The sequence below is a fragment of the Neolamprologus multifasciatus genome, chromosome 4 (genome assembly GCF_963576455.1).
Source record: "Neolamprologus multifasciatus chromosome 4, fNeoMul1.2, whole genome shotgun sequence".
NCBI classification, from domain to species: Eukaryota; Metazoa; Chordata; class Actinopteri; order Cichliformes; family Cichlidae; genus Neolamprologus; species Neolamprologus multifasciatus.
The window spans coordinates 47786-73861 of NC_140442.1; the positions used below are offsets into that span (position 1 = coordinate 47786).

The 26076-nt window shown below is 46.0% G+C and overlaps 1 protein-coding gene across 2 annotated transcripts; it reads left to right on the forward strand.

The window, feature by feature from the left end:
• Positions 1–1334: 1334 nt before the first annotated feature.
• On the forward strand, positions 1335–26076 carry cdc27 (cell division cycle 27). 2 transcript variants are annotated; one of them, XM_085156823.1, is made up of 20 exons: positions 1335–1504; positions 10805–10880; positions 10957–11104; positions 11227–11352; positions 11434–11531; positions 11615–11760; positions 11839–12059; positions 12143–12242; positions 12958–13067; positions 13291–13390; positions 13500–13680; positions 13767–13939; positions 17573–17725; positions 17801–17881; positions 17997–18124; positions 18998–19115; positions 19482–19610; positions 21065–21139; positions 21316–21445; positions 22602–26076. In XM_085156823.1, the coding sequence occupies exons 1-20, from the start codon at positions 1478–1480 to the stop codon at positions 22688–22690; spliced, it is 2409 nt and encodes an 802-aa protein (XP_085012949.1). In that variant the 5' UTR covers positions 1335–1477; the 3' UTR covers positions 22691–26076. The 2 variants fall into 2 exon arrangements, with proteins under 2 accessions (XP_085012949.1, XP_085012948.1); XM_085156822.1 differs by having other exon boundaries at positions 1337–1504; positions 22599–26076.

Here is a 26076-nt window from a genome sequence, read left to right on the forward strand (position 1 = left end):
GGCAGTGAGGTATTCTGCTATCAGATGAGAGGGGAGCAGTAATAATACAACACCTTTCTACTGCGAGTCTAACTCAAAGTCAAATCAAGTGGCTTTTATTATCATTTCAGCCATGTACAGTGGTACAGCACAGAGTGAAAGGAAACATCGTTCCTCTCACTCTGGTGCTACACATGACATATAACAGACGAACACAGGACTGCGTGAAGTCCAACGTGCAAAAACTGCAAAAAAAACAAAACAAGACAGTGCAACTCTAGACAGAACAGGACAGACACAAGACAACACAAGGCAGTGCAATGGAAATGTGCAAAATGTGCAAATAGTAACCTGGTGTCTGAAAGTTGAAAGTGTGTGTGTGTGTGTGTGTGTGTGTGTGTGTGTGTGTGTGTGTGTGTGTGTGTGTGTGTGTGTGTGTGTGTGTGTGTGTGTGTGTGTGTGTGTGTGTGTTCAGGAGTCTGACGGCTTGGGGGAAGAACTGTTCTGCAGTTTTGCAGCGAGGGCCTGGATGCTCCGATACCTCTTTCTTTTTGGCAGCAGGGTGGAGAGTGTGTGTGTTCTGTTCATCTGGATGTAGCGTTTTGTGGGAGAAACGTTTCGTCACTGATCCAAGTGACTTCTTCAGACTCAGCTGACTGCAGTTTTCAATCTTATAAACAGTACATTTGCATATTGACAGAAACCAGCCCACTGAAGGAACTGACCACTGACCAAAACCCAGAAGTTCTTCCCTGGACAGGGAGGAACGCTGGTTTGAGGGCGGAGTCAAGGAGGCCATTTATGTGAAAAGGGAAAGAGAATCTCTGAATTGAGGAGGGGGCCTAAGGGTACATCTTTCGCCATCTTACAATGCTGTGATTGCAGCCATTCCCCTTCACTCTCTGTGAATGGTACTCATGTTCATTCACTGGTGCTGGTTTCAGTCATTATGCAAATGTACTGTTTATAAGATTGAAACCTGCAGTCAGCTGAGACTGAAGAAGTCACCTGGATGAGTGACAAAACGTTTCTCCCACAAAACGCTACGTCCAGATGAACAGAATCAACTTTTGGAGACATTGATGGATGTATTAGGAGAAACTCTGGGTTCAGGATCTTCCCCAAAGATAGTCCACAACCGCCAGTTAGACCACAACCGCCAGTTATTTAGGGCCGCCGTTGTAAATGGCTCACGACTTCATGTCAGCCAGTCTGCTGTTGCTACTAACAAGTCTGACCACCAGGAGGCGACAGAACACTGAACACCGCTGTAATACGTTTTACCACCAGAGGGCGCAGGAGATACTTCGGCTTTCTCCGTTTGACAGTCGCTCATGTCCGTCGCGGCATTTTCCCTCCTCGGGTATCTTCGGCGGTACTCGGTTGCTAACGGTCGGTATGTTCAAATGTTCGGCTGCAGCTCCTCCTGAGACTCAAGTGAAGAAAGAGCGGAGAGAAAAGAGACCCCCGGACCGGACAGAAGGAGTCTCAGAGCGGGATGACGGTGCTGCAGGAACCTGTCCAGGTATGAATACACATCTTTGGCTCGTTGTCACGCGTGGGGAGCGGAGCATGTATGAAGTTTGTGCCTGTCTCTGCGCCCGGCCTTAGCGGCGGGTGCAATCCGTGGTGAGAGCGCTGTTCCTCGGCCGCAGGCCCTACAGAGGGCCGCTGACGGCACAGAGAGAGTTTTCTGCGATTATTGGTGGTCGTTAGTACCTTCTGTCACGGCCCGTTCGGGTCACGCAGAGCTGTTAATTTACACCCGGTACAGCTGAGATATGTCATGCCAGACACCTTTAAAGATTCGTCAGATTAAGATTCCAGGTATTTCCGATCTAATTAAAGGGAAAATTGGTCAGTTTATTTGATATTTCATGATTCTTTTTGTTCCGCACATCTTTTGGGCTCAGATCCAAGAAACGAACACTGTCTAATTTTAAAATAAATCCGGAATCCGAGCAGGTCCATTTGAAGAGGCCTGAATTCGGCTGAGGGGAAATGACCCGCGGAGAGCGAACAGACACTCTTTAAAGTCAGTATTTCACCGGAACCAACTGTGGGTGGGTCACTGACTGTGAGCAGTATTTGTCATAGAACAGGACCCGATGTTCTTAAGTATATCACGGAGTTTAAGATGTGTGCAGGTGAGAGTGCCGAGAGAAACTGTTGGATTTCATATGGAGTTCTGTGTTAGTATGACTCGGTTAGCAGCTAACGCAGTTGCTAGCACTCAACGGAGCTTTAGTGAGGAGGAACTCTGCTTTAAAGTTCATAAAACGATCAAATCCGTTCCTTGGGAGTCTGTTAATGTCAGAGTCTGATCGCAGATCAGAGAACAGATGAAGGTATCCTGCGGCCGTTAGACTCTCACAGCTAACACAGGCTAATGGCAGCTAACTACCCGGTAACATGAACCGCCGTTAGCTGTTAGCCGTTAGCTGCCATGTCAGCCGCGGACTGATGGGTAATGTCTCCTCACAGGTGTGTTTGTGATCTCACTCGGGTAAACTGTGACTGCAGAGTTAAAGTGAAGTGACGTCAGTAACGGAACTGCTGCAGTGATCGATCAGCGTATTGATCAATAACTTTCCTGAGTTTGACCCATCGATAACAGTCTGGCATAAACACGTCCTGTCTCACATGATGCTCTCAGGTGTGTGTTTGGAGTGCTGACCAATGGCAGCACACAGAGTGTTGATCTAACTACGGTATTGGCTATTGATTATGTATGGCTCGCTGTTAGCAGGTACAGGTGACACAGCCTTTATTTTAACCTGGAGTCAAAAACTGTTTACAGTCAGGTAAACCTGTACTGCTCGTAGTCGTTCAGCTTTCTACTGAACAATACCAGCGTTTGATCAATAACTTTGTGTTTACTGTTGAAATACACAGATTATAGCTGAGTGTGGGAGGAGATCTGTTTCTCACAGCAAACTGAGCCAGGAGTTCTGGCTAAATAATGCAGATTTAATGCAAAATCAATCTGGGAAGCTGCACAGATACACCAGCGTGTACAGAAGCTTACAGAAGCTTGTCTGTGTCTCCCCATGTGGAGGTGATGTGAGACACATCTATGTAGCTGTGTGTCTGGTAACGAGGGTCGGTGACTGAAGTTGGATGTTTTCTGCTCTGCTTGCTGTCATTGCAGTTACAGTGAAGTGGGCAAATACATTTATGATGTCACTGCGTGCCGTTGCGTCGTAAGTGGTGAGAACGCTGCTGTCTCTATGGAAACGAGCGGCTTTGCTTCTTTTTCCAACTTCAAACCGCCCAAATCTCCACACTCTAACACCTCACACCTCCTTTTTAGCGGCGTCCTCACCTCCAGAGCCTCGTCTTGTCTTGACTTTTCATTGATGTTTTCTGACATCATTTCCTCTTTCTCACTCAGGCTCCTACTGTTAGGACAGGTGTGGTCCTTCCACGCTCTGTGGCTCAGCCTATCCTGACCTGGCTTTGGTAGGGTGGGCAGTTGGAGGGTCATGCCTATCGGAGCCCTTGAGCTCTGGATTCTGAACTCCTTGGTTCATAATTCATACATAAATCACTCGTACGTACTGTGACTATTTTGTTCCTTCTGCTGTGTGGTTAGATGCAGCAATCATTAAAGACAGAAAAATAATCTGTTTTTCTTCTTTTTTTTAAATCACATTCCTGTTTTGGATAGAAGAATATGAACAAAAATGGATATGGGAATCTATTAATCTTCCTTCTCACCTTAAGCCTCACTCCTGGACTGTAGTTGGGGCTCTAACATAAGAAATCCTACACAAATGTATTTAATCTCAACATTGTCGCATTGAGTTACAGTCAGCAGATCAGACATGCGAGCGTCTGAGACATGGCTGAACAACAGCACGATGTCTGTTGGGTCTGCGCTTCGCAGGCCCCACTGGTTTAGAACCCTATTCCTGTGAACAAAGCAAGACAGACTCGAGCTCATGCCAGATAACATTAGACTGTAGTGTCTTTAAACTAATTTCCCTCTGATCAACAGTTTGATTACGTTCTCACATCATGAGAGTTTATTTTCCTAAGTGCCACTGAGATAGATCCACTTTAAAAGAAGTCTCATATATGGCCGTGAGGAGAAGAGAAACTTACAGCAGCGCTGTACTCGGCACTTCACCTCAGTGTCGCTGTCATCAATCACAACTGAGCTACGTCGACTCAGGTCTGGGATCATCACTGATTTCAACAACTGATTCAAAGGTCCCGACTCAGTTAGATTTGGTTTGTGACTCAGTCACAAATGTCATGATGATGATGATCGTATTTCTTGGATGTGTACTGTCAAAACAGCCCTCTGAACCTTATAAATGAAAAACATTTAATTCTAAATTCTTATTTGAGCATTTCTCTGCAATTACAGACTCAGTGTGAACTATCTGTGTATAAAACAAAGCTGACACTGTGAGACTTCTTCAGAGGTGTGAGCATCACAGCAGAGATCCTGTGTCAAAGTAACTGAGGATAAAACACAGACTCTGGCCTGGTCTTGTATAGGGTCGTGGGGGGCTGCAGCCTGTCCCAGCTGTCATAGGGCGAGAGGCGGGGTCCACCCTGGACAGGTGTCTGTCAGAGGGCTAACACACAGACACACAGACAAACATTCACCCTTTGAAAATATTCTGCAGTAGATCAAAAAATGAACAAAACCATGAATCAACATCTGAACACAACCTGTAAACTGGTGCGTAACAAGCAAGCAAATAATGCAGAAAACAGAGATTTGTTTGGAGACTAGTCTGGAAACAAAGAGAGAGAGAGAGAGAGCTGTGCAGGACGTGTGATTTTTAACACGGGAGCAAAAATTCATGTTGATGTTTTTCAAACGTGAAGCGTAGTTTGGATCTTCTCCTGCTGCTGCTTCAGTGAGTTTTCAGAATCAGAGTACTTAAATCATTCTTAAGGTGTGTTTACAGTAAGGTTGGGCAATATGTAAAAAATTTCCAACAGACAATCATCAGTCCAATAATCGACGATGGGCGGTATATTCGCGCATGTGCAGACATTATGTTGGGCGGAGCAACGTAATCATGCACGGACTGATTTGAAGACCAAACATGGACGAACTAATTTCCCAAAAAATTAGGTCTGTCAGCGTTAACACGTTAATCCGGTGTTGACGCAACTAAAATTTGTAATGCTCTCAACCCATCTGAAGCGCAGAATGAACAAACTTTGGACAAACTGCCTGGAATACGTTGACAGAGACATTTCAGGGATTGTAGCTCAGTCCGGTCCTGATAGGTTAGTTGTTAATCGTCTTTGTCATAATGACGGCGCGTTAACGCTGACAGCACTAAAAGAATATAAAGTTGCTTATTTGGGATGAAAGACGTAAACCTAGGGATGCACCGATACCGATACTGGTATCGGGTAGATACTGTAAAATGTGTGTGTACTCGTACTCGTAAAAGTTAACCGATACCATGAACCGATACCAACTTATTTCATTAATCAGAGGGTGGCTTGTCATTTCTGTTGTAGTTTTTTAGATTTGCCACTAGGGGGCCAATTATTATTTTATTTATTATTTATTTTATAATTTTTTATATTTTATTATTTATTTAATAATAATTATTTTTGTTTGTTTGTTTACAATATGGACACTCTGCAATAATTTAAAAGTTTATTTTATTCGCAAACCTAATTTGTATTTATTTTATTCCGAACAGAAGTGTTTATTTATTATTCTGAAAGCTCGAGACAGTGCCAATAGTTCAGTGATATTGTGTAAAATTACAATGTGGAGACTCTGCAATAGTTTAACAGAAGTGCTTATTTTTCACTTGAAATTTTTTTGTGGTCATTTTTATTAAGATTTTATTTTTTATCAGCAGGGAATATAATAAAACCTGTCTTCCAATTAATTGTGTGTGTGTGTGTGTGGTAGAAGACAGAAGGAAGACAGGCTAAAAGACAAAGACTAACTGGCATGAGCATATACGTGTTCACCATCCGGCTGAGAATGCTAGGCTATCAGCAGCTCTGTCAACAAGGATTTGGCGCTCTCTGAGGAGGGGGCTGTTATTTCTGTTGACTGGATCTATTAGCGCCATCATTATTGGCAAACTTACTCATGGGCAAATAAATCAAAACGATGGGCAATAGGCTGATAATCGATAGATTCTTCCAATCGCCAACCCTAGTTTACAGTCGCTTCAAGACAATAACAGTAACAGACAAATTACAATATTTTATAAAGTTTACTAAATATAAGAAATAGCTCAGTTATAAATATTACAGAGGTGAAATATATACGATCAACATTTTACTCTAACCTGGGAAACTTTGTTATTTTACTGCAAAAGGCTGTTGCTGCTGCACTGTGAGCTGTGTGTTAGGTGGAGGAGTTCAGTTATATCCACAGGCAGAAAAGATTTCCTGTGTCGTTCAGTGATGCATTATGGGTAATCTCAGTCTCTTGCTGAACGTGCAGACTCATCATCAACAGTTTACGAACAGCGTTCGTGCAGGTGCTTGAAACCCTTGAAAATTCATGGACTTTAATGTCTTTTCAAGGTTTAAAGATTTCGGTTGTGGTGCTCAAAACAGCTGCAAACTGTTTTTCATTCAGCACAAATAACTGTCTGAATACTTTTCTTATCACATAGAGACATAATGAGTCGCAAGTTTGTCCACCTGGGGCTGCTTGCACCTCTGCATGTCAGTCTGCCCCCCCCCCCAACATGGGTGGGTGGGTGCACTAACATTAATCCGGGTTGCCGTTTTAATGAGTGTTTGAGTATGTTTACATTATGCATGCTAATTTTTAAAGTTATTATTATTTTTTTGCTAGCTATCAAACTCACTGGACAAGTGATTGAAGTGCACTGAGTGTGATGCAATACAGCAGCACTACGCAGTTAGTTATGGTGATTTATGTAACTCTGTGTCTTTGGCAACACCTCAGGGGGAAACAATGGTAATACGATCCATACGTGCAGAGTTGACACGTTTTTGTGCTCCCGAAGTTCCCCGGCCTTCATTCAAAACGTGTTTATTGTGAGCACCTACACATGAAACAAGCTCACACTGAGGCCTGTGGGCACTATCAGGAGACACATATGTTTCATACTTTAAGGCTGCCTGCTTATTTAAGGGAGATAATACATGATGGCTGTACATAATAATATTACAGATGATAGATTAAATGAACAGGTTTTCGATGCTCGTGCATTCTTAAAGTCTCCTATGTCGAATGAACTGAGTGAGTCATGTGTTCACAGCCCCTCCCAGTCAGAGCTTTTCTCCCTGCCTGTTTACTATACATGATGTTATTAGCACAAACACTTTCAAGGTTATCATTTAGGACAATAATACACACAGCAGTGTAGTTAAACATCTTACAGTTTTATGTTGAGTGTCACACAGTAAAGAAGCATCAGTATCTGCTGAGAAGACTTTTTCATTTGGCCTGACTGTGTGTTATTTTGTGGTGTTTGGTACAGGTCTCTTGTTTTGTTGGGTTGTTGTTTCCAACAGGAGATGAATATCTCTAACAAGTTCATTTGTTCGTATTTCCACATCTTAATTTTAAGCTAAATGTGTGTTTTGAGTTGCTTTTTAACAAAGGGCAACAAAGGTGTTTAAGCCGAGGGTGTTTTGCTTTAAATTTCACATGGTCTTACTGAGGTGATGTGACGTGAAACATCTTTTTTTTTTTTTTTTTTTTTTTTTGGTAATGTGCTTGGAAATGAACCTTAAAAGGTGCTTGAATTTGACCCTGATACAGGCCTGTATAAAACACTCCACAGAGCTGGGGGACGCGGGAGGCTATCTTGGTTGGAGACGAAACCTGTGAGGCGTCTTAGTGTTTTAGTGGAATCGTTGACCTGGTCTTTCTTTTGTGAGCTTTAAGCTGATTCTGGAGTTTCAAAACACATTTATATTTAAAAATCGATGTCAGGATTTAATTCTTCAATATTGCGTTATTCAAGTTAAATTCGATTTGAATCAGGAAATCTTTTTTTTTCTTTTTTTAAGTTCAACCCTAGTTAACTTGTTGAAATAAAAACATCCAATCAGGTAAATAAGTACCTGAGCAAAGAGCGTGGACACTTGACCCGGTAACTGAGGTTTGTTATCGTGACACAAAAGACTGATAAGCATGAAAATTCATATCTCGTCCACTGTCATTTGAGGGTTTGTCGGTAACGTGGTGAAAATTGTGTGACATGAAGTCGGGCAGGGTTACACTCCACAGCATCAGTGAACAAAGTCTTGCTCCACATAGTGAGTAGGGCTGCCACGATTAGTCGACTATCAAAATCATCGACGACTGATTTAATAGTCGACGCATCGTTTGAAGCTTTGTAAGATCCCAAAAGACGCAGGAATAAGTAGTAGGATTTAAGAGTGTAATAACGGACTGAAACAGAAGATGGCAGCACTGCATGTACAAGGATGCCAGCTGCCGTTAAACCCCGAAGAAGAAGAAGAAGAAGCTGTGTCCCAGAATTCATAGCGCAGCCCAGCTCAGTTTCCAACAATGGCGGCAGCTAGTTAGTTTTAATATTACTCTTATTATTCTTTCTGGGTCACAAAATAAACGTTTAACATATTTTCAGGCGAGAATGTAGCTGTGTAAACCTCAAATATCTGCTCAGTTTATCAAGACACCACATATTTTCAAAAGCGCTCCGACGTTTTCGGAGATATCTGTTACCCACTAGCTCGATAGCTAGCCGGGGGCTAGGCTAACTAGAGCCGTGAGAACACCGGACTCCCGGCTTCAAACCCACCGCCGTCTTTCACTACTCAGGTTAAACATATATAAGTCACTTAGATAACTTAAAAATGTTATTGTTTGGCTTTTTTTAGTCTTTTATTTGTTCCTGAGTAAATCGGTTTGGCTGAGATTAAAGTTTTTACACAGCTGAATAAACATCAAGCAGACAGCTGATTATCAGAAGTGTGAGTTGCTCGAGAATTTACTCCGGTGTCCTGTTATATTTTAGATAGCAAGGAGTTTATTAAACTTCACCGAAACAATCTGCAAATTTCATTAACATTTAATAAACTATCATCTTGTCTTTATTTTTAGTTAGCACAGACCTGAAACACTTAAAGCTGTAAGCTAATGATAGTTATATAAGAGCAGATATATATAAGAGATGCTGCTGGTGCAATAAGCTGTACGTTTTACATCCAATGGATGATGATCTGACTAGTCGACTAATCGCAAAAATAATCGGTGACTAGTCGACTATCAAAATAATTGTTTGTGGCAGCCCTAACAGTGAGCAAGATGCTTGTTGCGACAGCGTATTTACACTTATTTATTTACTTTAGCTACATCTAGGGGTGGGCGGCATAAACGTATACGGTAGAAACTATATAAATTTGGCCAACGGTAGACAGTTTGACTATATACGCGATAGCGTATGTTGATGGTGTCATCGAGCTGCGCCTGTTTTGGTCGAAAGCATTGCAGGGACTGCAAACAACATCATCTGCAAATTACTGCGCTTCCTCCACTTCCATACCATTGATTCATTAATGCCGAATTCTCTGCAGCTGCTCTATTCCCATGTTGTTGCAGTATATTAATGACTAACCTCGTATTGTGGATGGATTATCTCAGTTGTTCTGGTCCGTTTACAGCATCCCGCCATGCGATTGCATTTGTTCCTGACCAGCAAGAATCTTCACGCTTACTTTTATCGAATGGAAAAAAAGTTAGCGTTCGTCCTCCAGCTTCACTGTGTTTATGTTATGCTAACTGTTTTGCTAGTGATCACGTAGCACATAGTAGTAGTAGTGAGTGCATACACTCATGAAGTTTAGTAACTTCAGGTCACTGCAACAAGCCCAGGTACAGTTTACCGACGGACGGGTACAGGACCTTAAAATGCACCGTGTAGAACGAACCAGTCTCACAAATCGTCTTCATAAATACACATTTGTTAACCGTTTATTAATAGGACCTTTGAGCTGAACAGTAATTAATTAGTAGTGGAAATAATTTCTGGTTCATTACAGAAATGTAGCAGTGACGATAATACTGTACGCTGTAATCGCACTGGGGAATTAGTGATACAAAACAACAGTTTTACCCTGTGAATAAAAGTATATGTTTTTGTCAATGTACCATGGTAATAACAGAAGCGAAACGCAATATTGTGTCAGGACAATTCACCATTTATGCGCAATAAACAAAGGAGCGACAATTTCTGTTCAGCGCCAGACTTGCTTGTAACCCATATCACCAATTATGTTAAGAAAAATGACGTATTAACTACAACAGAAGACTGACCTTTGTGGGAATGTTTGGAGCAGACTAACATGTGAGCTGCATGTTCTGGGACGTTATATTTGGTCTTCGATTGGCTGCAGTCCAGGCCATCCGTCGCCTCTTTGTTACTTCGGAAACATGGTTTCGCTTCAACGACGTAATCCGATAACAACGATCTCTTTGCCCGTCGGCTTCCCCTGGCTGTCATGCAGCTATTGCAGTTAATAACACAACAGCTTCTTGCTATTTTTTGTTTCTTTTTATTGCTGTGTAACTGATTTCAATTGAAAGCCTGCGTGCGCTAGTACCTCTTGCCACGAGTTCCCAGAATCCTTTGCGGTTTTACGCCTGAATGACGTCACATTTTCAATCTTTATTGCGAGCTCCGTGATCCACCGTGGCAGTGATGACGACTCTTCGATTCAGTGCCTCTGGTACCAATGAGCTCATAAAGAGTCAAATGAATGTCGGGCACACCTGAGGCCAGCGCATTGCCGTGGACCCCGACAGTTTATCATGTGACCTGTTGTAAGATGACTTGCCCCTCCCAGCTGCGCCTCACCTGTCTGTCTCTGTCAGGCTGCAGTGTGGCAGGCTCTGAACCACTACGCCTACCTGGACGCTGTTTTCCTCGCAGAGAGGCTCTACGCTGAAGGTAACACCTGTCTGTGTGTCCACATACACTCCTGTCAGTACCTGTTTTTCACCCGTGTGTCTCACCTGTGTGTCAGTGAGGTCAGAGGAGGCGCTTTATCTGTTGGCCACATGTTACTATCGCTCGGGGAAGCCCTACAAAGCCTACCGGCTGCTGAAGGCTCACAGTTGCTCCACGCCACAGGTTCGATTCCTGCTGGCAAAGTGCTGCGTGGAGCTCAGCAAGTAAGAACACATGGCCACACACACACACACACGTAAATGTAAACGTAGTCAGAAATGATAAACTTCAGGAAATAGAATCCATTCGGACCCCGCCTCTCTGACCTCGCCTCTTTGTCTCTCAGGCTGGCGGAAGGAGAGCAGGTTCTGATTGGTGGTGTGCTGAACAAACAGAAGAGTCAGGATGACATCATCACAGAGTTTGGAGACTCCGCCTCTTTCACGCTATCTTTACTGGGGCACATTTACTGGTAAGAACCAAACTCACCTGCGCTTCACAGGTGAGGATGCTCTGCTGACTCACCTGTCTCTCTCTCTCTCTCTGTGAGCAGTAAGACAGATCGTGTTGCCAAAGGTGCCGAGTGTTTTCAGAGGAGTCTAACTCTCAACCCGTTCCTCTGGTCGCCTTTCCAGAACCTCTGTCACCTAGGTAACGCACACATCCTCCTGTGGAGTCACGAGCACTGTCAGGCTCCACGTGACTTCAATCACACTTGATGCTTTGTGTTTTAGGAGAGAAACCAGACCCAGATCAGGTGTTCAGGTTGTCCTCGCTACAGAACTGCTCCATTGCCCCGCCTCCACCATCTGTAAGCCCTGCCCAGAACTCCTCCCATAGATTAGACACCGCCCTCATGGAGACGCCACAGGACACGCTGGTGAGCGACACAAATGCACCTGCAGTGCGGCTGTTTAGCTTTGACCCATGAGCAGCTGACAGCGTTTTTGTTTTTTAGGAGTTGAATCGTCTGAATCTGGAATCATCAAACGGAAAGCTGGCGTCTGATTTGTCTGTCTCCTACATCGACTCCTCCCTCATCTCTCCAGACACGGGCTCCTTATTGGGGAACACGGTTTCTATGGCGTCAGCTGGCTCACTTTTAGCTAAACAGAACAAGCCCAAGAGTGGGCGGAGTTTACTTGGAGGTCCTGCAGCCCTCAGCCCACTAACGCCAAGGTGAGTACAACACCTGCACAGGTGAGTTGGAGTCTTACCTTTGGAGCTGGAAGTGTGTTTACAAACTCTGTGTGTGTGTGTAGCTTTGGCATCCTGCCCTTGGAGCCCAGCCCAGGAGACCCCACATATCTACAGAACTATTCATCCACTATGGAAACACAAACTACAGCCCCCAGCAAGAAGGTAACAGCACACACACACACACACACACACACACACAGACAGGCGTGTCTGTGATTTCACCTTTGAGTTTTGAGTTCTGGAGCTGAAACGAGCCAATCAGGAAGATGTTTGCTCATGTAACAGACAGGAGTCGCCCCCTGCTGGTCACCAGTCAGCTGTGTAGAAGCTTTGAATAATAACAGAGATGTGACAAACAAGAAGCACATTACTGTCATACTTCACACATAATCTTCATAACATCATCAAATGGCTCGCACTTAACACTGCATTTCAAAATAAAGCACTTCCTGTCAACACCTTTGACCTTAATCCTAACTCAGTGGTTCTGAAATAATTGACAACAATGACATGTTTCAGTTTTTCTGCTTGACCCCAGTAATGTTCACAACAAGGCTAGTACAGGTTAAACACTTCCTGTTCACCTCACAGGAAGTTCCCCTCCCCTCTTCCTCTGCTCACCTGTACCAGGGGCAGGGATAGCTCAGTAGGTAGAGTGGTGGCCCCATGATCAGAAAGTCGGGGGTTCGACTCCACTGAACGGTTACCCTGAGGTACCCCTGAGCAAGGTCCCTACACACTGCTCCCCGGGCGCTGCATTGGTGGCTGCCCACTGCTTCACTGGGTGAATGGGTTAAATGCAGAGGAGCAATTTCCCTACGGGGACTAACACACACACAACAAACACTGTTTTTTTGTACCTGTCTTTCCGTCTCAGGCTGTTTCCAGGATCAGTCAGTCCAAGTCTGTCTTCAGTCAGAGCGGTAACAGCAGAGACGTTCTCCCCATCCCCTTCAACCAATCGCAGACCTCTGCACCTCACAGCAGGTAACTATGGCAGCCAATCACAGGACCTGCTGCACAGCAGGGATCAGTTCTGACTGCCTGATGATCCAAACGTGTCGGCCCTTCAGCTGCTCTGATCTTCTTTAGGTGATCTTCAGAGGAGAAGCTGAAAATTGTATATGATGACTCGTAATTTCACTTTACCACCTCTGATGGACTTGCAGGTACCAGTGTGTCCACCTCTGATCACCTGTCTGTGTCTCAGTGGCTCTCCTCAGGTCCTCAGTCCCAGCATGTCGGGGCCGCCAAATGTTCAGCCCAGAAGAAGCTCCAGATTGTTTACAAGCGCCAGCTCTACTGCCAAGGTACTCACTGTCGTACTCACTGTAGTAGTAAGTTAAATCTAACCACTACATGCTGTAGTAGCACCTGTGGTGCCTCCAGCCTTCCTCCTGACTGTCCTTCTCTCTGCAGGAGAACAGTAAGAAGCTGAAGATGAAGTTCCCGACAAAGATCCCGAACAGGAAGACGAAGTGTAAATCGGCGAAGACGTCTAACAGCACCAACCTGAACGAGAGCCTGGACATCCTGAGACTGGATCCCAGCCTGAGTCTACCTGAGACAAAGATCCCACAGTACCAGAGGGCCGCCGCAGGTACGCCTCCAGGCTCCGCCTCCTCCAGGGCTGCTGTAATCAGTGCAGTAAGTACAGTTTATGTGACGCACCTGTTATGTTTTCAGACAGCATAATGGCGTTGCTACGGGAACTGGGACGGGGCTACCTGGCGCTGTGCTCGTACAATTGTAGAGAAGCCATAAACATCCTGACCTCGCTGCCCCCCCAGCACTACAACACCGGCTGGGTCCTCACGCACATCGGCAAGGGCTACTTCGAGCTGGCAGAGTACACGCAGGTAACGCACGCACTCTTTTTTTTCTTTCCTTTAGGTGGCGTGATCGTGAGGTTCTGACCAATGTTCCCTCTAAGCTGACACGTCTCTGCACACAGAAAATCTGCGTTGTGCACATAAAAATCTAACCTGAATTGAAGTTAAAATTAAAACGTTAACATGTCTGTGAAGGTTCTCAGTCATCCAGGTCATCATAGTCAAATGAGCTTGCAAAGAAAAGCGTCTGGACTTCTTTAAGTTACTTGAAGACGTTTCACCTCTCATCCGAGAGGCTTCTTCAGTTCTAAGGTCAAATGGTGGAGAGTCCCAGATATAACCCTAGTGGGAGTGTCCCCCCACAGAGGGACAAAAGGACCCCCTGATGATCCTCTAATCGCCTGAGCCAAGGTGTGGAACTGGGTGTGGGTCCCAATCAGCCAGAGTTTCGGGTGATTTCATTGTGAAACCTGGCCCCACCTTATCATACGAATTCCTGAGGTCAGATGGCCCAGGGTGTGAGTGGGCCTTAAGGCGTCTGGGAAGGGATCTCAAAACTGGATTATAGATGGCAGAGAGTTGGTGTCGTAAACCACCGCCTCTGTTCAAAGATGGTCGCTCACAGTGGACATAGATGGCTTCTTTCACTCCTCTTTCAAACCATCTGTCCTCTCTGTCCAAAATATGAACATTGGCATCCTCGAAAGAGTGTCCTTTATCCTTAAGATGCAGATGGACAGCTGAATCTTGTCCTGTGGAGGTCGCTCTTCTGTGTTGTGCCATGCGCTTGTGAAGTGGCTGTTTGGTCTCTCCAATGTAGAGGTCTGGGCATTCCTCGCTGCACTGTACGGCATACACCACATTGTTAAGTCTGTGTTTTGGCGTTTTGTCTTTCGGGTGAACCAGTTTTTGTCTGAGTGTGTTGCTGGGTCTGAAGTACACCGGGATGTCATGCTTGGAGAAAACCCTCCTGAGTTTCTCTGATACACCGGCTACATAGGGGATGACAATGTTGTTGCGCCTGTCCTTCTTATCCTCCCTCGCTGGTGTCTGATCTTCTTTTCTGTGCCTCTTTGCTGACTTTAAGAACGCCCATTTAGGATAGCCGCACGTTTTGAGTGCTTCCTTTACATGTGTGTGTTCCTTCTTTTTCCCTTCAGGCTTAGAGGGAACATGTTCTGCCCGGTGGTGTAGGGTCCTAATTACTCCAAGTTTGTGTTCCAGAGGGTGATGGGAGTCAAACAGGAGGTACTGGTCCGTGTGTGTGGGCTTCCGGTAAACTTCGATGTTGAGGTTGCCATTCTCTTCAATGTGCACAGCGCAGTTCAGGAAAGGCAAACAGTCATCCTTCGTGTCTTCCCTGGTGAACTTGATGTTTTTATCCACAGCGTTGATGTGCGCAGTGAAGGATTCCACTTCTTGTGTCTTGATTTTGACCCAGGTGTCGTCTACATATCTGTACCAGTGGCTGGGTACTCTTCCTTTGAAAGAGCCAAGAGCCTTCCTTTCCACTTCCTCCATGTAAAGGTTGGCTACAATAGGTGACACGGGGGAGCCCATAGCACAGCCATGTTTTTGTCTGTAATAGCCTTCGTTGTATTTGAAATATGTAGTGGTTAAAATGTTAACAACTCTGTTCTGCAGTGTTAGTCAGTGACTGGCTGCTCCAGTATGGGATCAGAGCGATGCCACCTTATCCCAAAGTCCAGCCAATGATGCGATTCACATTCGTATACGCAGCTGATCAACGTGGCTGACAGGCTCTGACAGCGTCCTTATGTGCGACACCGGTGTTTTAGCAAAGCGGCTGATGTGGAGTGAAGTTAATGACAATGTGAACAACCATTGGAGATGTGAGCAGGACAGACGGAACAACTGACGGACCAAGTGTGGACTTTATACCAGTTTTTAAATTGTGTTGATCGGCCACGTAAAACCAGAGTTATGATAAAATATCTGCAATGTTTGTTTTTCTTCCTGAATACTGTCGTTGTTTATATTTACTGCGGGAAGAAACGGTGAAAACTGCGTTTTATAAGGAAAACGCTCGAAAGCCTGTGAACAAAGACACCCCCGCCCTTTCCTATTGGTGGAAAAATGTACCATGTGGACCAATCAAAAAATGATATGGCAACATGGCATTTAGTTGTTTAGGGAGGGGGAAGTTTTAGGAGAGATGGCAAGAGAGAGAGAGAGAGAGAGGGAGATTTGCGACGTTTAGCACAAATCTTGTGTAGTCAGTGTGCAGTCAGTGTGTAGTTAGTGTGTAGTCAGTGTGTAGTTAGTGTGTAGTCAGTGTGCAGTCAGTGTGTAGTTAGTGTGTAGTCAGTGTGCAGTCAGTGTGTAGTTAGTGTGTAGTGTAGTCAATAGTGTTGTTGTGTGTCAGAACAATGAGGCGACTGCTGAGTGTTACAGGTGTTACAGCAGTGACACATCTGCTGCTGTCAGGCCTGCAGGTATCAGGCTGTTGTTCTCCTTCATCTCATAGTGGACAGAAATTATTTTTTGTGGCACAAATAATTTGTGTGGCATCAGATTTTATGCAGAACAGCTGATTGTTCTGTAAATAGTTTGAAATGTTTGTTTAAAAAACGCCTTGGCTGCACTTTTAGGTAAACAGCTGCAAAACACTTTGTTGTTTATATAACTCAGTTACTTTTTTGAAGAAGTAACTATATCATTAATTGCCCAACATTGGTCATTATTTACTGTATCTTGTAGACAGAGTTACAGACTCTCTCCCAGACCACAGACTCATAATACAAGTCACAGCTTTATAAAAAGAAAAGAAAGAAAGTTGCGTTTTCAAAATTGGAGTTCAAGTTATTCTTACTTCCAACAGTGTTAACATGCTGCACAGGTCATGGACAAGATTGTTTTTTAAGTTTCATTGTAAGTGGGCTAAAGCAGTTAATTAAAAGTCGTCTAACATAAATGTAAATGCTGTAATTTCATTATTTTAAATAACATGTAACACGTCTGCTGCTGCTCACTGTGGTCCAAGTGTCCGTTCAGGGAGTTTGTGTGTTCGCTCAGACACATGAAACATTAGAGGGAACATTGGTTGCGACTCACCTATCCACAGTGCTGTGCAAAAGTAACTTCCCTGACCTGATGACTGTCAGTGACCGATTGTTTGGCTCTCCAAAGAATCTGAACTCAATCAGAGGTGGAGTTGCTGGTGTGTTTCAGATCACCGTCCTGCTGCCCAAGTGCTCTTGAGCTTCAGGGTGTGAACTGCTGGCTGGACGTTCTGGCAGAGAGTGGTCCAGGTGCTGCAGCAGCCCCAGACCGTCACACCACCACGTCTGACTGTAGAAATGTCCCCGTCAATTTTTCAGACCATCTCACTTTGTCTGTAGATGGTGGTGTGACGTGCTGACGTGGTCTCATTAATCAGGCCTCATCGTGGTTTAACAGCAGGGGCCTTTGCACACAGGGCAGGTGTGTTCAGATTGGTTGTACTAGCACCGCTGGCACTGGACTCAGTTTTATCTGAAACGTATCTGTGTCACAGACATGGGGAGGGAAAAAATAAGGAAGGGGGCGGTGTCTTTGTGGTCATCTCATGGCGCACCTGCAGACTGCCTCCAGTCCAGGTGAAGCCTCATTTGGATACTGCTGGTGCTTGTCCATTGTCATGACAATGTGTGTTTGTAGGCGGAGCGCATGTTCAGCGAGGTGCGCAGGATCGAGTCGTACAGAGTGGAGGGGATGGAGATTTACTCGACCACGCTGTGGCACCTGCAGAAAGACGTCGCCCTGTCGGCGCTGTCCAAAGACCTGACCGACATGGACAAGAACTGTCCCGAGGTAAGGAGCTCACCTGTCCAGGTAAGAAACCCACTGACTGTGTGACACTGAGACATGTGCTGTGTGTGTCTACAGGCCTGGTGTGTAGCGGGAAACTGTTTCAGCCTGCAGAGAGAGCACGACATCGCCATCAAGTTCTTCCAGAGAGCCATCCAGGTATGCCACGTTACCAAGCGCTGATTCTGGGAAGAAGGTCAGCTGGGGCCACCTCACCTGTACAGAAATGGTTTTGTGTTCTGGGTCAGCTGATGCCCCTCCCTCTCTGTCTCAGGTGGACCCGGGCTTCGCGTATGCGTACACTCTGCTGGGTCACGAGTTCGTTCTGACAGAGGAGCTGGACCGAGCGCTCGCCTGCTTCAGGAACGCCATAAGAGTCAACAACAGACACTACAATGCCTGGTACACTGACCACGCCCCCACACCGACCACGCCCCCACATTGACCACGCCTACTGACAGTACATGTATAAAGGTTCCACCACAGGCCCTGCTCTCCCTGACAGGTGTAGCCTCTTTAGAAACAAGCAGATGCTCCGAGACAGGGTAGTGGTACAGACGAGGTACGCAGAGACGTGTGGGAAGAAACACGTGAGAGTGAAATGAGCAGAACCGCAGTCGTTTCCCAGAGTGCAGCACAAAAGGTCTCAAACCTCGTGTTAGAAATGATGAAAACAGAGTAAAAGAGTAAAGTTCAGTGTTGACTGTTACATAAAATCAACTGTATACAAAGTGTTTGTGTGCGCACAGGTGCACAGGCCTGAACATGATGAACGTTGATCTGCTGCTCACCACAAACACACGCAGATATTTTTCTTTTTCTTACGGCTACAGTTAAACCACTCAGTGAGGTAACACAACGTGTTTTTATTGTCACAGCAGCTTTTTCTTCATCAAAAAACGCAAATATTTCTTGAACATCATAGTGGGCTGTCTGTGGGCCGCACTCCTGCTCCACACTCAGACACTGACACCATTTTTTTTTCTTAAAAACCCGTAATGATCGTTTTTAATCTTCTTCATTGTGTGCGTGTGTGTGTGTGTGTGCGCGTGTGTGTGCGCGCGTGTGTGTGTGTGTGCGTGTGTGTGTGTGTGTGTGTGTGTGTGTGCGTGTGTGTGTGCATATGTATGTGTGCGTGTGTGTGTGTGTGTGTGCATATGTGTGTGTGTGTGTGTGCGTGCGTGTGTGCGTATGTATGTGTGCGTGTGTATGTGCGTGTGTGCGTGCGTGTGTGTGCGCGTGCGTGCGTGTGTGTGTGTGCGTGTGTGTGCGCAGGTATGGTCTGGGAATGATCTACTACAAACAGGAGAAGTTTAACTTGGCTGAGATCCACTTTAAGAAAGCCCTGAGCATCAACCCTCAGAGCTCCGTGCTGCTCTGCCACATCGGAGTGGTAAGTCTTCACACGCCCACTGGAGGCGCACCTGAGCACGTGCAGAATGAACCGTTACAGTTCCAACTTTTTAGATGTTTACAAGATTTCTGTGTGAAAGGGATGTCACGGCACCATGAGCCGCTTTACAGCATCCTCCATTTTGGTTTGGGGCGTGAAGCGAGCAGTCATCTCGTGAGAGCCTTACTTCCACCTGCTGCTTCTCCGCATAGGAGACAAACAAATAAACATCAACCGGTTTCTGACCAGTGAGACTAATGAAGTGCAATGACTGCAACAGATGAGCTGTTAGCTCGTAGCACTGACCCTCTGCTGTGTGTGTGTGTGTGTGTGTGTGTGTGCGTGTGTGTGTGTGTGTGCGCGCAGGTGCAGCATGCTCTGAAGAAGTCTGATGCAGCCTTAGAAACATTGAACCGAGCGATCGGCATCGACCCCAAAAACCCACTCTGCAAGTTCCACAGAGCCTCCATCCTGTTCGCCAACGACAAGTACAAGGTAATCAATACTTGTCAGAACTGACTGACGAACGTAATCGCTGGTGTGAAAACACACTGAGGGTCTGAAAGCTGACCGGAAGGAAACTGTGACATCACAGAGTGCTCTGTGGATTAAAACCCAGAGCCAGTGACGAAACTCCCTGATCAATACTCTTGATTTCGCCTGTTCTGTAATCAGATTACATAAAGCATGGCCTTTGACCTTTGTCTTAAAACTGAGAAAATGAACCCTTTTAATAAATTGATGAGCTCGTGAATGAGAATCAGCCAGGAAAGGGTCAGCGCCCAATCAGGGACGGCTCCTGCTCCAGGTGGGGGAGTTTAAGTATCTCAGGCTCTTGGGGTTTGATAGAAGCGAGCGGGAGAACCACAGATGGATTAGTGCTGCAGTGACGCGGACGCTATACCGGCCTGTCGTGGTGAACAGAGAGCTGAGTGTATCTACATCCTTACCCTCACCTGTGGTCACGAGCTGTAGGTCATGATGGAAAGAATGAGATCGTGGATACAAGCGGTGGAAATGAGCTTCCTCTGAAGGGTGGCTGGACTCTCGTTTAGAGATAGGGTGAGAAGTTCAGCCATCCGGGAGGGGCTCAGAGTAGAGCCGCTGCTCCTCCACATCAAAAGGAGCCAGCTGAGGTGGTTCGGGCATCTGACAAGGATGCTCTGGGCAGGTAGGACAGCTCCGTGTTTCCTCTGTAACATCAGTCTGTGTTGGTCTGATGGAGGATTCCAGCTGTTCAGCAGTCCTGGCTCTGCTTCGTCCTGTTGTTGCTTACATGATGCTCCAGATGTTGTCAGCTGGCCAGAGGTCTGGACTGCAGGCGGGCCGGTTCAGCGACCGTGCGGCTGAGACAGATGCAGTCTGCGGTTTAGCGTCCGCGTCTGGATGCTGCGTCCGCGTCTGGATGCTGCGTCCGCGTCTGGATGCTGCGTCCGCGTCTGGATGCTGCGTCCGCGTCTGGATGCTGCGTCCGCGTCTGGATGCTGCGTCCGCGTCTGGATGCTGCGTCCGCGTCTGGATGCTGCGTCCGCGTCTGGATGCTGCGTCCGCGTCTGGATGCTGCGTCCGCGTCTGGATGCTGCGTCCGCGCCTGGATGCTGCGTCCGCGCCTGGATGCTGTGTCCGCACTTGGATGCGTCTGACCTCAGATCAGTTTTAAAGGAGCTTTGATGTTTCTCCATCGTGGTCACATGTGGCTTCTTCTATGCATGATGCGTGGACTGCACGCTGAGTTCTCATTGGTTGACGGCATCAGAAAGGGAGCGACAGCAGCATTCACTGCAATGTAAACGAGCAGGGAAAAAAGGAGCATGAGAACCTCAGACAACAGCAGGAGGCCACACGCCACTTAGACAGCGCCCCCTGCTGTTAGACGCTTGTACTGTTGTGCTGTTTGCCCCTCTGATCTGTGTGTGTGTGTGTGTGTGTGTGTGTGTGTGCGCGTGCAGGCGGCTCTGCAGGAATTGGAGGAGCTGAAGCAGATTGTTCCTAAAGAGTCGCTGGTTTACTTCCTCATTGGAAAGGTAAGTGTGACATTTGACCTCTTTTTGTCATCAGAAATGTGTCATCACTGAAAGCTGTTCAGGTGTGCAGAGAAATTAAGCAGCTAGTCAGAGCAATCCTTCCTGGAGCAACTGTAAGCCCGTAATTTCCTGAGTGACGAATAAATGTTCTGACGACTGTGACGCCTGTGCCTCAGGTGTATAAGAAGCTGGGTCAGACTCACCTGGCTCTGATGAACTTCAGCTGGGCGATGGACCTGGACCCTAAAGGAGCCAACAACCAGATCAAGGAAGCCATCGACAAGAGATACCTGCCTGAGGACGAAGGTACGCACTGTAGCCACTGTTTGGTGATGTCATATACAGACAGGAAGTAGTCCACACTCATCTTTAGTTGATGGCGTTTTACCGTCTGTGGTCCTGGGTTTGATTCTTCTGTAGAATCACTGTGTTCGGCACCAGAACAAACATGTATTCACAGCAGAAAAGTGTAAACGTGTTTCACATCATTTTCAGAATTACAAACGTAAATTTAAAATGTGTGTAGAAATGTTGCAAACAACAAGCTTTATGTAAAAACGCAGCAAGGGCTTCGGCCACGCGTGTATTTAAACCCGTTACAGAAGCTGTCACAATAGGACGCCACACAACTGATTTGTGCCATTCCAAAAAGTAGTTCCTGTCCATTACAGGGCAGCAGGGCAGGTCACAGCCCTGACACCTGCAGGTGTATCCCTCCTCCTGTTGTCCACCTGGGCCCATGTCCGAGTATTGTCCTTAGAAAAGCTCGTTTTTCCCCGTAACTCTGGTTTTACTCGGCCAATCAACACCAAGTCAGGTTTGAATTTTCAACACAAGTGGAAACGGAGACTTGGCGAGGCTGCGTTGCCATGTGACACGGACACGCCGGTGTGTCCGTCAAGGGTTAAAGATTCTGTATCTTTGTTAAAAAAAATATTTCAGGGCTTTCTGACAAATACTGAATTTTGGAGTGTGTGGATCAAACGTGAAAGAAAACACTTGTACCTGGAAGCATCGGTGACGTCATTTCCACCCCACAGAAAGGAAAAAGTGCTGCTGCGGCCCGCCGGGTGCCTAGCAACACGATTGTTTACACACATTTTGACATGAAGCATTTGACAATGAACTGTAACACGAGCCACACCAAGCTAGCTGTGATTGATAAATAAATATAAGAGATGAGTAATTACTGCCCGGGAACTGATGAGCACCGAGGGAAGCTGAACGCAGCCAAGTGAGAGCAGAACAGCAGGAGCGGCCTGAGAACGTGATGCAGTCAGAAGCCTTCTGCAGTCACTAGTTTGAAATGCGCTGATGTTTCTCTAACCGTTCATTATTTCAGCACACACATTATCCAGATTCGATCTTTCATGTTCTTCTGGAAACGTTACTTATTTAATTCTGTTGTCAGCTGATTCCGAGTTTATTTGTAAAAATGGTCTAACCTGTCTCCCTCCAGCAGCCGAGGTGGACGACAGTCAGGACAGCAGCATCATGACGGACGCCGACGACACGCAGCTCCACACGGCCGAGAGTGATGACGTTCTTTAACCACGCCCTTTGGCTCCGCCCCAACCCTGGCTTGAGCCAGTCCCTCCCCTGTTTTGATTGGCCAGAGGAGTACTGTTCCTAGGCAATGACAGACCTTCAGTTTAGCTCCGCCTCTCTCCCCATCCTCCTGTTGACTGAAACGGACTGCTGGTGCCCTGAAGCCCCGCCCCCTGACACTGCCTTCCTGTCATGTCATCACAGCTGGGTTTTTTTTTTTTTTTTTGGTTTTGTTTTGTTTTTAATATTTTTCTTTTGTTTTGTTTTTCATCCTGATGGAAATAATCAATAAACATTTAAACCCCGCCCACTGCTGTCTGCTTCCTCTGTAGCCAGTCAGAGCCCAGAGTCCTTTTATTGGAAGCAAGTTCAGCTAAAACTGAGTTTGCTAATATTACCATGGTAACAGGTAATGACTGAGATCGGGGAACCCTTCTTCACGTTTGTAACCAAAAACATTTCTCTTCACACTATAGGTTTATCGATGTGAAACTGTGGCTGACCTCTGACCTTTACCTGCTCTGTGAGTGAAGCTGGCATTAGATGACAGTAGAAACATTAGCGTAGCATTTGCCATGAGGCTGCTCAGCTGTCATGAACCGATGTTGAGTCTGTTGCCGTCAATGACCTGATCAGATTGTTAGATTTAAGGTCAAAGGTCAGGATTCAGCTTCATCTGATCTGGAAGGTGACCACAGACGGATTTGAATCAAACTTTATTCATTCTGCGATCGCAACAGTATCCTGGTATCTGAGCTCCACTGATGATGGCGGTCTGTCACTCGGGGTGAACCTACGACTGGTTGCTGAACTGAGATCAGCAGAGTTTGTTTTTAAACTCCGTTTTAGTGAATCTGCTTCCTGGATTAGGCTCAGGTGAGTCACCACAGGTAACATGAACAGGTGTTAGATGGGAACATGATATCACGTTTCATGCTTTGCCTGAGGACATGCGTGCAGCAGAGGGAGATTTTAATTTCAGGCCAAAATGAAGCTAATCACGAGTGTGTTTAAATAGACATTAACGCATTTACATGGAAGCTGGATCGTTTCCAGCATTTAAGGACCGTGGACCTATGTGTGTTTTTTGTTACTGTTTTGCTACTGTCTTCATGGATTTAACTACATTATCTATCTGGTAATGCTACTTCTGCAGGCGTGTCCGTTTCAAGCTTTGGAGAACCAAAGTGTGAACTGCACACAGTGGACTGGCAAGGCTATTACACGTTTTGCCGTGACACTGGGTTGTACAGGTGATGATTCTTGTGGTTTTGAGCTGATGTGGACTAATTGCAGCCAGTTTCATATTGAAAGACATCCCATAACATCCATCCATTCGCTTCTGCTTATCCTTTTCAGGGTTGCGGGGGTGCTGGAGCCTATTCCAGCTGTGATAGGGCGCGAGGCAATAAAAAGGCGATAAAAGGCTGCATGTAGCTGCTAACTGCGGCTTCAAGCTAAAATTTTAAACTGATTTTGCCGCGATTGTGCATGTCCCATAATATCCCATAATAGTCAACCTAAAAACCTCACTCTGGCCTACCATGAACTGTTTACATCATCTGTCCATCCAGACAAGGGGCATGGGGGGGTGGAGCCTATCCCAGCTGTACTCCTGTCTGTCACAGGTCTAACAGACAAGCAGGTGTTTGGACTGTGAGAGGAACCCAGAGAACATGCACCAGCTGGGATACAAACTAGGAACCTCACAACAGTGCTAACCATTGATGTAGTATTCAGAATGGCGTTTTTCTGGTTTGGTTTCATCACTGGGTCTTGCTTACGGGAGATCGGCTTAGTGATCTGGATGCTGTACCTGTCCTTCATGGTGTAGAGTGAGCGGATACAATGAGCTTCCTCTGAAGGGGGGCCGGCCTCTCCCTTAGAGATCAGCTGAGGAGCTTAGCCTGCTCGAAAGGAGCCAGTTGAGGTGGTTTGGGCATCTGACAAGGATGCCTCCTGGGTGAGGTGTTCCAGGCATGTCCCACTGGGAGGAGTCCCCGGGGCAGACCCAGGACACGCTGGAGAGACGATATCTTTCTAACCCTGGGAACGACAAGGTGAGTGGGGAGAGGGAGGTCTGGACTTCTCTGTTTAGGCGACCCGTTCCCGGATAAGTGGAAGAAGCACATAAATCTGATAAAACTGCTTCCTGTTTATGTTGTTGACAGTGGTTATAATGAGGCTGGCGTCATGGCGTTTCTCTGCAGTGATGAAAAACTCGTCAGATTCAAGAGAAACTTTATTGGTACAAAGCACTTGAACAGCCAACAGGCAGAGAGACACAAATGTTTTGGCACCTGGTATCAAACGGCATTCTGGGTATTTTTTTAATGATGGTGGTGGTGAGGGGTTGGTACAGCACGTCAGCAAAAACACAGAGATGTGATTGGTAGAAAGATGACATCAGAGAGAGGCTCGACGATTGGAGACATTTTATGAACAACGCTAATAGCACACTTCCTGTTTCCAGAGTCACATGACTTAATGTTTCACTTTTTCCCACCGTTCTCCCACTTCCTGTTTCCTCCAGGAAGTGCTCAAGACAGATGTTAAAATAATGGCGAGTTCAGGCTTCAGATGCTTTTTCATCGAATCAGTGCTCAAAACGAAACTTCTGCACAGCGCAGGCAGACTAAGGATGATCTGATATCCTCGTGTCGGTGTTCCCACATCATCATAATAAATGTTGTTCCAGGTTCAACATTGCAAGTGACCAATCACATTGTTGTGACGTCATACTTTTGCAAGCCAAGCGATTTATTAATTTATGAAATTACAATGTTGCACGGACACTCTGTATAATGCTTACCGTTTATTAAAAACAGTATCCTGAAATGCAAAGAATTCAAATCGCTGAATCGGCGGTTTCTCACAAGTTAAGTAGATTATTTTTTTAAGGTGTTTTTTTCCGAAGTCGCAAAAGTATGACGTCACAACAATGTGATTGGTCACTTGCAATGTTGAACCTGGAACAACATTTATGATGATGGGAACAACACCGACACGAGGATATCGTGCGGCGGACTAACTGGGACACGTTCACGGCGTCTGCCGCCAAATTCAAAACGAGCTGAAATTTTCTTCAAAGGTCAGATTAAAGAGCGGGCTCCGGGTATGGGGGGCGGCGCTGTGGGCGTTTACGCGTCACAGGTTTGTGGAGTGTGTGTTTAACGCCGTTGGGTCTTTGATCAGGTTTTTAAAGTGAGACGAGGCCAGCGGCATGCTGAGCTGATCAGCTTACCACAGGAACTCTTAAGGTTAAACATTTATGTGCTGTCATATTTATTCCTTCATTCGTCACTGCTCAGCTTAAAGTTGATTGGCAGTGGAGATAACAAATATAAGTGAGGCTGATCATGTGACTCTGCACACCTGGGTGAACTCTG